This window comes from Wyeomyia smithii, chromosome 1 (assembly GCF_029784165.1).
Source record: "Wyeomyia smithii strain HCP4-BCI-WySm-NY-G18 chromosome 1, ASM2978416v1, whole genome shotgun sequence".
Lineage (NCBI taxonomy): Eukaryota > Metazoa > Arthropoda > Insecta > Diptera > Culicidae > Wyeomyia > Wyeomyia smithii.
The window spans coordinates 89058058-89075013 of NC_073694.1; the positions used below are offsets into that span (position 1 = coordinate 89058058).

At 37.1% G+C, this 16956-nt stretch overlaps 1 protein-coding gene across 1 annotated transcript in view; it reads right to left on the bottom strand.

The window, feature by feature from the left end:
* LOC129716908 (homeobox protein slou) overlaps positions 1 to 16727 on the bottom strand; it is a 198085-nt gene extending 181358 nt beyond the window's left edge. Inside the window, 2 exon segments of the mRNA XM_055666754.1 lie at positions 15616 to 16586; positions 16715 to 16727. Coding sequence (XP_055522729.1) covers positions 15616 to 16586; positions 16715 to 16727 — 984 coding nt within the window.
* Positions 16728 to 16956: the final 229 nt, after the last annotated feature.

Consider the following 16956-nt stretch of genomic DNA (forward strand, 5'->3'; position numbering starts at 1 on the left):
AGATACAAACGAAGCTGTTTTCAAAAAAAGACGAATCATTTACTTATGATGTATATAAAATATAAGGTGAAACTAGTTCTGTAAAGTATCTATGTCATAAAAAAATATGTTCCTAAGATGATAAAACTCGAAAATTATTATTTGATTCTTATATATATTTATATCACTTAGAACATTTAACTCTTTCCTTGAGAACCGTTCGCCCAATCGTTTTGTTGTCAAAGAATGAATTGTATATTTTTGATCAAGGATTCCAATGAACGTATGGTTTTTGCTAGAGAACCATGGACAAATTAAGAAAAACGTTCTAAATAATTATAATTTTTCGAGCTTAAATTAGAAATAACTCGAAAACCAATGCCTATAGATTGCTTACTACCAAGAGCTTTTTGATTCAAAATGATTCTCTGCATCTTTTTAAATCATCAGAATACAAATATTTTGAAAAATGTTTGAGTTAGAATTTTCATAAAAAAATTAATCTGCCATAAAAAAATTATTTTTCATTTCTCCATCCTGGACTTTTTTTTAAAGTTTCAAGTTTCTTAAAAAAAAATAAAAAAAAAAACATTTTACTCTTTATTTTTAAAATGGAATTTAATGTTTATTTTTAATTTTTTTTGGTCAAAAAATTTTTTTTTGTACAGTGTATATTTTTTATGGTGCATTTTTAATTCCCTATAACTCATTCTCAGACAGTTTTTCTTTACAACCAACGGTTTCTGGGCTACAATGCTTCGTATAAAACCTATGCCAAAAGGCATGCGCCCTTTTAGAATGTAACTCATAAGTGTAAAAAATATCTCCACCTGTGAAAAATGCTCAGTTTGCTAAGCCAAATAAGTGTGCAAAGTTTCATTCAAATCAAAAATGGTCGATTAAATTTTCGCGTATTTCTAGGCGATTTGAAATGATTTTGCTCAGCATGCTTATTATTATTTTTTATCAGTGCTTGTGTGAAATGTGCTACCCTTCCTTTTAAACGTTTTTTTTATACCGAGCCTCATTCCTCCTGCCAAATATCACCAATTATAATTCCCTGGAGAAGTTTCGTCATGCGTCCTTTTGGCCAGTTTTATTGATAAGAGGGACTTACGTTTGTTAAGAGGAAGTCACGCAAAGGTATTGTAGGTTTCAGCGTACAGGAAGGGTGACTGGTGGGGAGCCTGAGAATAAACCCATGCTTTAAGTCCTTTTTGACATCGGATGGCCTGATTCAACTAAGATTCGGACCCACGACCATCCGCTTGACAAAGCGGACTCTGCAACCTTGCGGCTACGCAGCTCCTAAACAACAGTTCTTATAACGACAACAAACAAATTATTGAAGATTTAATATATTCTCGTTTCGCGCTGGGATTAAAAGTAAAATGTTATTTTAACCCTCTAGTGCCCAAGTTAATTACTAGATGGGTTTCGGTAAAATCACTATGAACCATTATAAACACTTTTTAAGTATTTATTGAAGCTTTTCAGAACTTCGACTGAAGCCCGCCAAATGGCGGTATTGGGCACTAGAGGGTTAATCTGCATGCACTTTGACTGTTGAAACTTGTTTGTGTTGTATAATGTTTGTTTCATTCCTGTTCAGAGATGTATGTGCAAACTGAATTTCGGTAGTACTTCAACTACTCTTTTGCACAAAATTTTAAATATATTCAATACAAGTAATGCAACAAATAACTTTATGTAGTTCTACGCAGAGCTGCGAATTCTCACTGTCAGCAACAAAATATTAGTTGAATTTGAAGGCTGTGAGTATCGATTTCAGCTCGAACGAGCTGGAAATGATTGTAATTTGTGTAATGTGTAATGTAAATGAAATTTATTTGTTTGAGAATGTGGATGCTCATTTACTTTATTAGCTTTATGCATTGGATTGGCTCAGATCAAATAGATTCGACATGTTTCTAGACAATATCATTTTTTTCACTTACATTATTTTCAGTGAGAATTGACACGGGTGGCACTCAATATCAATCTTAAACTGAGAGAATGAAATTGCTGTTGTGTAATATTCATTTTGTAGTTTCGAAATTTCGCAGCTCTGGTTTCACGTCAAATTTGCGGTCGTGGCTTTGCATACAACCCTTGCGATTTTTTTACGCAGGGGATACATACCTCGTGAAAAACCGCGTAAAAAACCGCGTTTATTTTAAAATCCGTGTAAAGATTTTTTGATTATTGCGGTATCGCGGTAAAAAAATCACATTAATTCGAAAATCTGCGTGGAGAAAACCTCTTGAAAAAAAAACCTGGCATTGACATTGAGCAGCTCGATTCAAAAAATTTTCGCTTTTTTCGAGCATGTAACATACTGCCAGTTTAGCTTTAAGCTCAAAAGGAGCTGCCATTGTCATTTGTCTTTCGGCATATCTAACCTTCGAAGTCGAGAACGAATCATAACGCCCACCAGCGATCATTTAGTTTTGTTCGAGTTATTCGAAACGAAATGCGCAATGACACTCCAGACCCTAATTCAGAAGAAGCTAAATCAGTAAAAGTCCAATATATTTTAATTTAAATGATGAGACTTAAATGAGTGTTCTCGTAAAAATAACGTTAAAGCGACGAACCTGGAGAGCAATTACCATGCGAACTCTCACGTAAGGTGACGCGTTTTGGTAATGGCTAGGGGCACCAAAATTCATAGGAGTGGTTGAATAGCTAAAATCTTTTGTTTTTCCGGATTGAGCTTTTGGAATGCACTTTTTGACGTCTTACGGCAACAATTACAGCGACCCAATTTCAATACAGGGATCCAATTTCAAAACCGAAAACATCGAGAGCGTCACAAAAATTGTCCAATTTCAAACGTTTTAAACCCAGTCTGTTTCCAACCGATTTCTGTCATTTTTGCAGCAATCGATTGGAAAATCATTTAAGCACCCGTCCAAATGCAGAAAATAGAGAGCTTCGTAGCCGCAAGGTTACAGAGTCCGCTTTGATAAGCGAGTGGTCGTGGGTTCGAATCTTAGTAGAATCAGGCTATTTGGTTGTCAAAGGACTTTAACATGGGTTCATTCTCAGGCTCTCCACCACATACCCTTCCTTCAAGCTGAATTCTATAGTACCCTTGCTGACTTTCATCCTAACAAAAAAGTCCCTCTTATGATAAAACTGTTCTGAGTAACGTATAGCAGTTCTCTTCAGGGAATTGTAATTATGACGAGGTCTTGGCTGGAGGAACGAGGTTTCGATAAGACTCCTTCCTCTTGACAAAAATATAAGTCCTACTAATAATAAACCTAACCAGAGCAGAGGTGAAGCATTGAGTGCCTCTTCAGGGAATTTTGATTGTGACGCGGTTGTTCGATAAGACTCCTTCCTCTTGACAAAATAAGTCCTTCTTATAATAAAACTGATTTCAGAAATATTTACCCTCTACAGGGAATTGTAATTGGCGATATTGGCACGAGGAACGAGGTTTCGATAAGACTCCTTCCTCTTGACATAATAAATCCCTCTTAGAATAAACTTGGCCAGAGAGAAACGTTAGGTGTAGCCTCAGTTCAGGGAATTGTAATTTGGCGATATTGGTAGGATAGAAAAGAGGCTAGGTATAGTAGAGCAGTAAGCTTGAAATGTAAGGGTAGACTCTCACACACAAGCACGGATATAAATAAAAAAAGCGTATCATTCACTTCAATAGTGATACTGCCAATAATATGAAATGCGGAGTACAGAAAACACCTGGGCAATATCACAATAGATCAAAATGTCTCTAGTCGCAGTGATGAGTCCACACAGAGGAAAAAAATGCAGAAAATTGTAATCTGATTGTTCAAACTCTTGTAATATTGAAAATTGTTGAGCATTGTCGAAACGCAAATGTCGACTTTTGATTGGTCGCTTGCTGCCTTTCCCTAAAAAGGACGACAGAATGGAGTGGCTAGTTAGCCGGGAATGCACTCTTCGGGCTATATAAGAGACTGTTTCTCCTCAAGCAAATCAGTTTACTAGCAGCAGGCAGCAGCAGCGGATATCAACACCGATGGCAGTAGACGAAGTGGATCAGCATCGGGCAACAGCGGCGGTGGTAGTGGTTAGCTGCAGTTCTTACCTCTTTCAGCTCGGCTTCCCTTCGATCTGAGTTTGACCCCACCAGCGGTAATCCGATTCAGATATCGTTGGGTAAATACAACCTGAAACTGAAAGAGACTCGCACCGCCAGGTGGTTTGAGTAGCCACCATCATCCAGCGTATAGGGTGTGTGCACATAACGAGGTATATATAGGGTGTGTGCACATAACATGTGTGAATATTCGTAGCGTGTGTCTCTAATATATCAAGTGTGTGGCTTGCTATATAGCGTGTGTGTATGTTTATAGCACGTGTGGCACCAATCGCCAGGTGGTTTGAGAAGCCACCATCATCCAGCGTATGTATATATAGGGTGTGTGCACATAACGTGTGTGAATATCTGTTGCATATGTCCCTAATATATAAGGTGTGTGGCTTGCTATATAGCGTGTGTGGCTAGCGTGCATGGCTTGCTATATAGCGTGTGCATGTCTAGCGTGTCTGTGCATGTCTATAGCTTGTGTGGCTTTCTATAGAGCGTGTGGCTAGAGTGCGTGGCTTGCTAAATAGCGTGCGTGGCTAGCTGTATAGCGTGTGTCTATGTTTATAGCGTGTATGTGCCTGTCTATAGCTTGTGTGGCTTGCTATATAGCGTACGTGGCTTGCTATATAGCGTGTGTGGATTGCCATATATCGTGCGGCTAGCGTGCATTGCTTGCTATATATGCTATATAGTTTATAGCATGTGTGGCTTGCTATATAGCATGTGTGGCTAGCGTTTAGCGATTGAAATTTTCATATATACATAATTGCTAATAAATCTCCTCATGTAGAATTTAGTTAGCACTGTAAATCATCCAAAACTAGATAAAAAATTGCCATGTTGAAAAAATATTCACTTGTCAATAAATGGCATTGACAAACACAATTAACCTCAAAGTTTATCTGAAAATTTCTGAGATAGTGAGCCTGAATCACATTATTTTTTGCGCAAATCTTACTAATTGCAGCAATCATTTGTAAAATTATCTACGCTACGCTGTTATTTGAACTGTTATATCATAGATGGAGAATGCACTATTTGCCCTTGTATATAGCCTCTTCGTAGCCACTGCCTAAATTAAGATATCTTAGTGCAACTTGATACAAAAGACAGCCACAAAACATTTCAATTTCATTTTTGTTTTGGATACGGCAGCAAGTGAAACCGCGGTGCCGGCTACAGAGGTAAACGTCATCTGGAGCAAAGAGACTATTAAATTAATTAACTCCAATTGAGTGTATTCCCAAACCTATTCCAAGAAAGACATTGACAGGCTGTCGTATTCTACGTTACCTCTGCGGTCGTTTCTTATAAACAACCTCTTCAACTTTTTCATTTTGTCGACCATTGTAAAATCTTCAAATGATTGTCAATATAATTACGAAGAATTATCTTGTATCCTTATGTTTAAGCCTATAACTTTCACCAATCATTTTGGCTATTTTCCAGAAACCGAAAATCACCATCTGGGATTCAGCGTCTGGTATTCGGGATTCGGTATTTCGGGAACCGGAAACGGCCATCTAGGATTTTAATATGGCATCTGGATTTGATTTCCGATCTCTGGGTATCGTATTGATTCCGAAATAATCATTTTGTCCGTTTTCCAGCAACCTGACGTTGCAATTTCAGATTTTAAAAATGGCGTCTGTAGTCGAGTTTAGCTTCTATCCAATACCCATACTAGTTGGTATACGGTAGTTTCCAGCAGCCGTCATCTTGAGGTTCAAAAAAGCATCTGGATTTGTTTTCCGGTCACCGGGCGTTATCTTGACTACGAAATAAGTATTTTTGTACTCTTTGCCATAACCGGAAATTGCCAATTTGGAATTAAAAATGGCATGAGGAGGGATTTTTGGTCTATGTACATCATCTCGATAACGGAAATTCCCATTTAGGGTGATATTTGGTGATTTATGAAAACCAGAAGTCTCCATCTTGGATTTCGAAACGGCGTCTTGAGTTAACTTAGGATCTCTTCGCATCATTTTGATTACAGATATACCCAAATTGGGTTGTGTTCGGTCATTATAGGTTGTTTTCCGGAAACCGGAAGTCGTCATATTGGATTTTAAAATAGTCCGTGAAGTCGCTTTCCGGCCGCTGGCTATCATTTTAGTTCGAAGAATAACCATACTGTGAAGTATAGCAAAATAGCGTCCGGGGACTGTTTTTGACCTGGGTGCATAATTTCGATTACAGAAATGCTTATGTTGGGTGGTTTTTGGTCATTTTAGGAAACGGGAAGTCGGTTCCAAAAATACCCATATTCTGTGGAAATTGGTCATTTCAGGCTGTTTTCTGGAAACCGGAAATCGTCATCTTGAATTTCAAAATGGTGTCCAGAGTTGATATCAGGTCTCTGGAGATTATCTCGGTTACAAAAATACCCATTTTGTGCGGGAATCGGTCATTTCAGGCTGTTTTCTAGCAACCAGAAATCGTCATCTTGAATTTCAAAATAGTGTCTGCAACCGATTTTCGGACTCTAAGTATCATTTTGGTTCCAAAAATAACCATAATGGGAAGTATTTGATAATTTTCTAAAACCATTTTGGATTTTTAGATGGGGTCTAGATTTACTAATATTAATATTCTTGTTTAGGAAACACTAATATTGTGTGGTATTGGGCCATTTTATTGGTCCCCGTGGCTCTGTGGATAGCGATGTCGGTCGGCTAGCTTTCCCACACGGTTGTGATATCGGGTTCGATTCCCGATCGAGTCGAGGATCTATTCGAGTTGGAAATTTTCTCGTCTCAGCACTAAGGCACGGTGTATCGTTGTACTTATCTTGCATGTGTAGGATGTAGTAATGTGCCAAAAAAACAATATCGATAACGAATTCTCTCAACTAATCTAGTTGATCGAGACCGCTATTAGCCCCAAGGCTAAGCGTGTAAAATTGTTTGTTTGTTTGGGCCATTTTAAAACGTTTTTCAGAAACCGAAGAACGTCATCGTGACCTCTTGGGTTGATTTCCGGTATCTAATTATTACCTTGGCTTCGAAAATACCTATTTGGCTTTTGGTAACTGATTTCCCAATTGATTGTTGCAAAAACGGAAGAAATCCAATATCATGAAAACACCTTTTAGGCTTAAACACAATTAGATCGAAATGATGATAGGAATAACGATTTCTACTTTGTGAAAAAATTACCTCCTCTCCTCCCTCCTCCCTCATAGATACAAATTTTCGAGATGAACTCATCGATCCATAGATGAACTCATAGATCATAGATAAAAATTTTCGAGATGAACTACTAGACAGGTTAAAATTAAGGTTGTTGTTACAACCCCATTCCTTTAAACAAGCCACTGAGGTATTGGAAATACATAATTAAATAATAATTGGTTAAGCGGTTTTAAAATTAATATAGATTGAAAACAATCATCTACCCCCCTCCCCCTAACTCTTAACTACGCCACTGAAATATTGCAAAGTCTCTACTGACAGAGGTATGTCACAAAACCACATCTCATACTCAAAAACATTTGTATATAAATTTGCACAAACAGACAGAGAGACAGGAAGACAGACAGACTGGACAGACAGACAGGACAGGACAGACAGACAGACAGGACAGACAGGACAGACAGGACAGACAGACAGGACAGACGGACAGGACAGACAGACAGGACAGACAGACAGGACAGACGGACAGGACAGACAGACAGGACAGACAGACAGGACAGACAGACAGGACAGACAGACAGGACAGACAGACAGGATAGACAGACAGACAGGACAGACAGACAGACAGGACAGACAGACAGACAGGACAGACAGACAGACAGGACAGACAGACAGACAGGACAGACACTGCAAAATTTAATTCCATTTACTTGGCTTGTTCACGAGATGTGCAGAAATTTGAGTTTCATTTGTATGGGACCCCTCCCTTCCAGAAGAGGTCCGATCGAGTAGAATTCGTCCTTCACGGTCATGAGACATGGACTATGCTTGTGGAAACCAACGCGCCCTTACGGACTTGGAACGGGAGAGGGCTGAAGCGGCAGGAACTGCTTGAGGAGCCATCAACCGTTCATACCGTTAAGATTGGCAGGTTGTGGTGGGCTAGGTATGTCATTAGAATGTCGGCGACAGCTCGGTAAAGATGGTTCTCGAGACCAATCCGTCAGGGACGATATGGGGAGGTTCACAGTGGGCAATCTGGATCGATCAGGTGGAAGACGACCTACGGACTCGACGCATACTGTAGACGAGTGGAATTTAGACTAGTCTTACATACAGCAAAGGCCACATCATGGCTTGGGACTGTTGGGCAAGGTAAGGTAAGTTTTTTTCTAGACATTATGTATTTATAACTATAGTTGATATAAAATAAGGGTTTTGACAAAAAAGGCACATTTATCAAAAAAGACGATAATCTCACGAAGCGAGGGACCAATCGGCCCCGTAGTTAGCATTTTTGCAATGTGGTCTAAAATAAGTAATTTCGTAGGTGCACGTCCATAAAATACGGCTATCTGTCAGAGCGTTGCAACCCATATGGAAAATATTGAGGATCTATAAAAAAGGAGAGGGTGTCGGGATGTTCCATAATTGATTCATAAAACAAAAAAAAATCCATACAAAATTCATCCACGTGGACTACTCCATCTTTCGCTTGTTCTCAACATTTGTATTACTATCAAAAAATGCCAGACATATGTTCAGCTTTGACAGGTACCAGAGATCTTAAATTTCGGTAATGTTGCCTCTGGAAATTGTAGGCCGCTCAACGCGTCTGTAAATGTATGAGTCCATAAATGGCTATCGCCATTTATCTGGCGTGGTTGACAGCTCCTGGTGGCTTGAATTTTAATCTTCTTAACGGATCGATGCACATCAACGATAGCTGTAGAAATTTTTCGTAATCGTCTCTTATGTGCGATTTTTACAACATCTTATTACAAAGTTTCATCAAATCACGGTGTTCTTTTTGATTTAGCTGGTTTAAGTCTATATTGCGTTGGTCCATTCTCTCCCAAGCATGACGAAAGCCTTGAAAAGTGTATCACCTGGTGATATGGTATTTATCATAAAAACAACATATATGAGCTTAAATAGTATACTATCAATCGTGGCAATAGTGCTTTGGCGGCATTTTTGTAAAAAAATAGTTTTCCATTACATTTAATACTGCTAATATCCCAGCTATCTGGTAAGATATCAAATAGGTAAGATATTCATTTTCCTCATGAATACCGCTTTGCAGTAAAAGTTTCAGATCTTGGCTGATTTTTTTTATATGTGTTTTTTGGAGATTTATCTGAAAATTACAAGAAAAAATCATTTCTTTGCGATGTTCAATAATCTCTGTGGATCAAATGTGATGCTGAGCCAAGCCATGCAAAATATTCAAAAATAATCCTACAATAATAAAAAAATATATGGAGACATATGGTAATCGAACAGAATTGCATTTCATAATATCTTCATAAATTACGTTGGGGCAACCTGTGAACAATTTCTAGGAAATTCGAAATGTTATGCTAAAATACTATAAATAACATTATCTTTCAATTCAGGGCTGACCACCTCACGTCGATTTTTTTGGGACACCCTACTTAACAGAGATTTTTATACTTTTCTAACCCCAATAAAAATAAGAAAAACACAGAATATAGAGTACATAATTGATAATAACAAGTACGTCCAATACAGTGACCTCATAAAGGCATTCGCATGAATCGATATACCAATATTTTAATATTTAAACTGCAAAAAAAAACGGAAATGAAGGCTCGACTTTTGAGTAGATTCCAAACACATTTAACCAATCTCAAACAAAAACGGTGGGTTTTCATTTGGGTCCACTTATTATTATATTTATGTGAGTGATATTTACTTCATGCTCAAAATACTAAACTACTTAGGCAACATAAAAGATTATATAAGAATCAGCAGTGGTGGATACCATTCCGATGATTCGCCAATCGTTAATTAGCGACGCTAATATTCAGTTAACGGTTTTGCAATTTAGCTAAATTTAGAGCTGGTTAGAGGAATATTAACGTTCTTTACAACACAAGTGCAAGTTAGTCATTTTAATCTAGAATGCGGTTCCAGTTATCGAATAAATTACAGTAACATTCTGGAGAACAAGCTCAAGGTGATTTTAGATTCAGATAATATTTGAGTTTTGAAAAATGGGGGGCTACCAGCGCAAGGTTAGAGAGTATTTACTCCATATCTTTTCAAGTAAAAACCAAAATGGCAACAGTAGAAGGATGTAACTACTACATTTTACATTTTACATTTGGTAACAACTAATGGGGCATATTGTAGTGCATGTGAAAGTTAAAGGCCTCTTGGTTTTAATTTTTATGCTTAGAAAAAAGCCAACTTTGATTGTCAAAAAAGTACCCCTGAGGAACCTCTCGAAATCTCACTTTTTCTTTTTATTTGGGATATCCTCAAAACTTTAGAAGTAGTTGCCATTGCTCAAGTTTGCTCTTTCAACCAGTTTTCACGTTTTCGGATGCTACCTCTGCAACCAAGGATGATACATACATCGGTCCCTTATTTTTCTGCATAATACGTAATTTATGCTCTCCCAGCTGGTCTCGAGGTACGATGCTGGCCTAACAAGCCAGTTGTCGTTGGTTCGAGTCTCGGCTCGGGAGAGACTGTTAGTGTCAGTAGGATCGTAGCGCTAGCCCCGCAATTGTCCTGTACACTTAACAGTTGGCTGCGAAGTCTGTGTATAATAAACAGAAGGTCGAGTTCCGAATCGGAATGTAGCACCAAGGCTTTGCTTTGCTTACGTAATTTATGTGTGAAACAACATAAAATCTTGCTGGATTAATGATATGTAATTTTTTGCAATAGTAAAATGTATAAAAACATAATTAATGAGAAATAAAAATGAAATCATTTTATGCTTCTGCACAGAATTTGGCATTTGAGACATTTTTGCGATTACGTATTTATGCAAAAATTAGCTCTCGTCAGTACTAGGGTAAGCAGTGGCGCCTATTTTAATCAGTCGAAGAAAACAGGCTTCAAAAATTTACTTTTTCTTTTGCCTTGGCTTCTATGTATAATTTTTCATGTATTTCGACGTAAAAACAAATTTCCCCGAGCTTGAACACACTTCACCTTAAGGGGCAACAGTGGCGCCATTTTGAATTTTTGAGAAATCGGAAATTTTCGATTTTTTTGGACGCCATTTTGTTTTGAAGCCAAATATCAATATTCTAAGAGTTTTTCCACATATTAGCATTTTCTTACCCATCTTTAAAAAAACAGATTTTAAATCGGACAGAAACTGAGCTCAAAACGGTGATTCTACGAAAACGGTTTCGGTATGGTTTTAGTATATTTCACAAAGCGAAATGATATCGGGTGTATATGAGCATTAATGGCAATGCGCTAATATCTAATAAAAAGTGGTAGTTAAAATCTGTCTCATATTGAGTGAAAAAGTCTCAAGAATCGATTGGTAGGTGTCTGATTCACGTAAAATGTCAGCAACATGTCATTTTTTCCCCAATTTCCCTCCAGTACTAAAATAGGTTTATCTTGACGTTAGATTACCTTATTTGAAATCTGTTTAATGTACCATGGAACGGGGTGAAATTGATCAATTTTTATAACAATTTCCAATTAACTAACTTCATGTACATTTTTCCCACAATAGTATAATTTTAAAACAAGTACTGGTATGTGCTTCAGTAAACCTCTATGACTATTGGTGAAATTTCTATCGTCTACTTCATGAAATAAATTCGATAACTCTATAAGGTACAATGAGGTAAATTGGGGTAAAATTGATCACCATTGAAATCCATACATTCTTTTGGAAATGTGCTTTTTTTCGATATGCTTAAGATAAATGATGATTTCTGTGCTGAAAAATATCATTTACAGCTAGTTTGGAAACGAAAATAACGATATTTCAGGTTAAAATTTGTTTATTTTGGTTCACGAGTTGCTTGTTGCCAAAATTGCTCTTATTTGATCGTCGTTAGACCGATTTCAATTCGGTTTGTTGCAAAAGCTAAAAAAATACAAATTATAGCAAGTTTTGTAAGGCTTTTAGCATGAAAAAAAGAACAGAATTAGTTCGAATGACCAATATTTTGTTAATTGAATAAGAAATTTTGTTATAAATATGCTTTGAAAGTGTATGGTAACAGAATTCTGTACTTTTTATCATTCAGGCATTTCAATAATATTTCAGGTTTTGTTATTTCTATCACGTTTTTATCAAATTCTGTTATCATACACTTGAATGTTCAAAAGTGTGTTTGTGTAGGTGAAACAAGAAAAGGTGAAATTTATGGAGTGTTAAACAACAAATCAAACTCAATAACTGCATTCTTAACCCCTTATGGACCGGGCCTGTAATCCGATTTTCCTCCAAGGTGATTTTCATGATGCGAGCTTTATTGTTCTAATCAAGAAAAAATGAATGAAATGAAAGAAGAACCTTTAGTAGGGGACATTTACATTTTTACATCAAATATAGCGTGTGACACCTCTATCTTCAGGATTTTTAATCGGGCATCTTCCAAAAGACATTTTTCTGAATAAAGGCTGCATTGGCCACTTTCGGAACAACCTGGATGCCCCGGATGAACCCGTAGTGGGAGAATTTACATTTCTGCATCAAATTCATTTTATTCAAAAATGCATATGCCCGCACTCCCAGCTCCTACAAGGCATCCGGATCGCTTCGGCAGTGACCAATGCAGCCTATATTCAGTAATATGTCTTTTGGAAGATGCCCGATAAAAAATCATAAAAATAGAGGCTATATTTGATGCTGAAATGTAAATGTCCTCACTCTGGGTTCCTACTGGGCATCCGGATCGTTACGGTTGTTGTCAACGCAGTCTGTATTCAAAAATATGTCTTTTGGAGGATTCCTGATGAGAAATCCTGAAAATAGATTGACGCAGAAATGTAAATGCTCCCACAACGGGTTCCTTCGGGGCATCCAGTTTGTTCCGCAAGTGGCCAATGAAGCCTATATTCAAAAATATGTCTTTTGACAGATTCCTGATGAAAAATCCTGAAGATAGATGTGTTACACGCTATATTTCGCGCAAAAACGTAAATATCCCCTACTAAAAGTTCCTATGAAGACTTCCGGATGAAAAATAGCCATTTCTCGATGAGTTCTTGGCCGATTCCGGATCTTAATGAACCATTCGCTTCAGAAATGATTTTGTCATTTATGCCAATGATGCAAATAAGCATTTTTGTCAGGTAACCCATTACCAAATCCATCCAAAAATTAGCAGGTTTGACATGACTACCGGAACTCAAAAATATTTCCTACATCCGGTGACCTAGGCCAGATCTGAAATCAGAAAATGAAACTTCAAAAGTTTTCCAGCTCAATGATGTTCGCATTATTAAAATCAAATAACATTTGGCAAAGCTACAGCATTTCAAATTTCATCAAAATTTTGCCTATCCTACTTATTTTGACTATCCCCTATACTTCAAAGCAAAAGGCTAATATGCCACTAGCAGAAATCAGCGCGCGAACTGAGAAGTAGAATCAAAAGCAATGGAACATGCTCTAAATTGTCAAGCAATCTTCTGCAAGTGCTTCATAGTGCATTCTACCACAGTTTTGATTTTTGATCGTTTTTAGGTAGAAGATAATGGAAGTTTGTGGAATAAATTGAAATATTCATAGTATTGTGAATTCCAAAAGTGTGAAAGCTAGAGGAACAACAGTTTTTGTAGTATTAGCAAGTCATGTAGGTTTTTTTAGTGTTAGGTTTTTTTTCAGTTATGCGTAAAAAATTCTTAAGTACTGTTTGATTCGATTTATCAAACATCATTTATCACCTTGTCTATAATGAGTTAAAACTCGTTAGGTGACATCCATAAATTACGTAATGCAAAAACCCAATTTTGTTACCCCCACCCCCCATATGCAACAAAACGTAACGCCAACACCTACCCCCCGTAACGCAGTAGCAGAATTGGCTCATAAAAATGCTCGTTTTTGGAGAATCTTTTCAAAAATTTTTTGTTACGTAACATTAATCTTAACTCCCTCACTCCCCTATGTAACAAATCGTAACGCTCGAGGATACCCCTCTCCCCCCTATGAGCGTTACGTGATTTATGGATGCCGCCTCAAGTGGTAGATCTCTAATTGGTCGTAATCGTCAATTTCCGTCATATCAAACTGAAAACATTAAAAATATGTCTGATTTCATTCTGCTCAACGAAATAATGTGCATATTCTGACACTTTGTTCATAATCAACTAAACGTATTTAGTTAATCTAGACAAAGACCTACAAAAATCATATTGTAAGATACCTGAGCGGTTTCTTCATTTTTTTATGTTCGTTATTAACGTCACCAGTCCTTGAACAGACACTTTTTAATGAATACAACCGAGCCAAATTTTTTTATTACAATTTTCATTACCTAAAATATTTTACCGTATACAGAGAAAAATAGGAAAACATCGTACCATCAGAAAATTATAACTTCAGTGTAACCAAAAATCGCTAAGCACCTTTAAAAATCCAAACATCTCTCGATTTATTTATTATGTTTTTTTTTTTTAAGTAAACAGGTACTTCGGCTCGGGAGAGACTGTTAGTGTCAATAGGATGCTAGCGCTAGCCCCGCTTTTGTCCAGCACATTTAATAGTTGGCTTCGAATGTAGCACCAAGGCTTTGCTTTGCTAAATAGGTAAATATATAACCCAACAACATGAGTTAACAAAACACGACACTTGAAAAATTCACGAAAACATACGTGATTGGTTCCACAATATTCTCACGTAAGGCTAGTATGAGTTCTCGCGTAACTTTTCAATAGGATTAAGGTAAAGATGAGAGATTCTCTTCTCTCTAACTCTGTTTTAATAATTACTGTGTCATTATAACAGTTTTCAACAATTTCTTACTACAAATCGAAAATTATAATATTGCCTAGCTTACAATGCAAGCGTATCACGACAAATACGAACAATATTTAGTTATTGATCAAAGAGAATGTAAACAAAGAGAGTCTCTCAGTGTTTCGGTCCTTTTGAGAAGTTACGAGAGAATTCCTTAAAGTTTGCACTTATACATACTGGTTTTTATGCATAATGTTAGCTTTATTACCAACGGTAAAACGATATGCAGATTAAATACAGTAGATTTTCACAACACTAAGTAAGATAGCCTGACATAATATTATGTACACAATACGAATAAACTTAATTACTAACGCCGCCGTTCTACAGATGGTTGTCTCAGTTTCTATGAAGTTTTTGTAATCATAAAGGTTTAAACACAATTGATACATTGCGGCTGCGTTTGCGGCAATTTGACAGTTAGCCCATACATTTCCTGTCAAATTAACGTCAACGCAACGCAAACGTATCCATTGTGCTTGGGCCTTAAGGCAACAAACTATTTGGTAGAAAGACAGAATATTCACTGTGTGAAATATCAACCATTTTTGCATGTTTGTGGTAAAACTGATTTAAAAAAAAATTCCTTTTTATAAATGTCACACGATGTATTTTAGTTTGTTTTAGTTTTAGTTTTAGACAGAAAAATTACTCACAGAAGTAGCATCATGTGAACTATCTTCATTCTCATCTACAATCAATTCTTCACTGGTATCACTTCTAGCATAGTTACTCGTCAAACCACCCAGCTGTATCCGAAAGCCAAAGTCCGACAGTTCTTTATCGTTTGTGGCAGACCGTGTAATCTTGAATCTTTCGATATCTAAATCCGCCGGTGAAACACAAATTGGCGGATATTTACTAGCGAAGGGATGTTGCTTCGGTGAATGTAAATCTTGTGTGGTATGTCCCGAATGTTGAGATGACGATTTTTGTTGTCTGGAGGATTCGAGCACTGGATTTTGCCCGACCGAGTGTAAACTCGTTAGCACAGATGGTGCAGGAATCACTGGGATAGATAGAACTGAAGAAAACGATTGCTTTGGCAAAGGTTGCATATCGAATTCATTGGACAGCACATATTTCGCACTATGGTCAATAGAATACTTTCCCGAAGGTGTTTTTTCCTGATCAGATGGACTAAGCCGGTTATTTATGTTGTGATCGGCTAATTGTTTTAGTCTCTCTATTGAAAATTTTGCACTTGGTTCTAAAAGATCACGTTCATTTGTGGCATATACTAAATGATCACTATTTGAAGAGCAAAGGTTGCCTTTCTCTTTGGAGAGCAAAGTAAGTTTATTCTTCAATTCAAAGTTTTTGCTGTCTAATAATAATCTTGAATCTTGGTAATCATGAAATCTAATCAGTAATCCGTCAGATTTGAGAGATTGCGGAGTGAGTATAGCCGATTGTTGTGTCTGCGACGGACTAGCTGTAGTTGGTGTAAGGCCTAATAATATGTTACTAGAGAGTTTTTCATTAATCACTGGACTTAGTCCTTGTGGAAGCGAAGGAGAGTTGGGCTGCGATAATGGAGGGCTTTCGGGCTGTCCGGAGTCCGACTTTGGGGACTGCATCATAACCATATTATCCACTTAGATGAAAATAATGGCGGCACTAGACACTATTAATCAATGCGAAAACGTATACAATTTTTTAAACAGCACTTAATAACAAATATTTTTATTCCAGTTGGTGTTTGAAAATTCCTTTGTAGTTACACTGATCACGATTCAAATGCTCGTTATTTACATTTGTTTAACATCCGAAATCCGGTTTATGTTACTTTACTTTACCGCGGGCGCACAATTATTCAAAACGGAATTTCACACTTCACGATTATAACAAAGAGAATCCTAACAGACGTAGTCCCTAGTGCTCTCCGAGCAACGACTGACTGTTTGTTCAATTTTCACATGTTGTATTTCCTGGGAAAAGCGGAAAGAAAATCTCACTACAAGCATATGGCTTCATTCAGATTTGACGTACGCCTG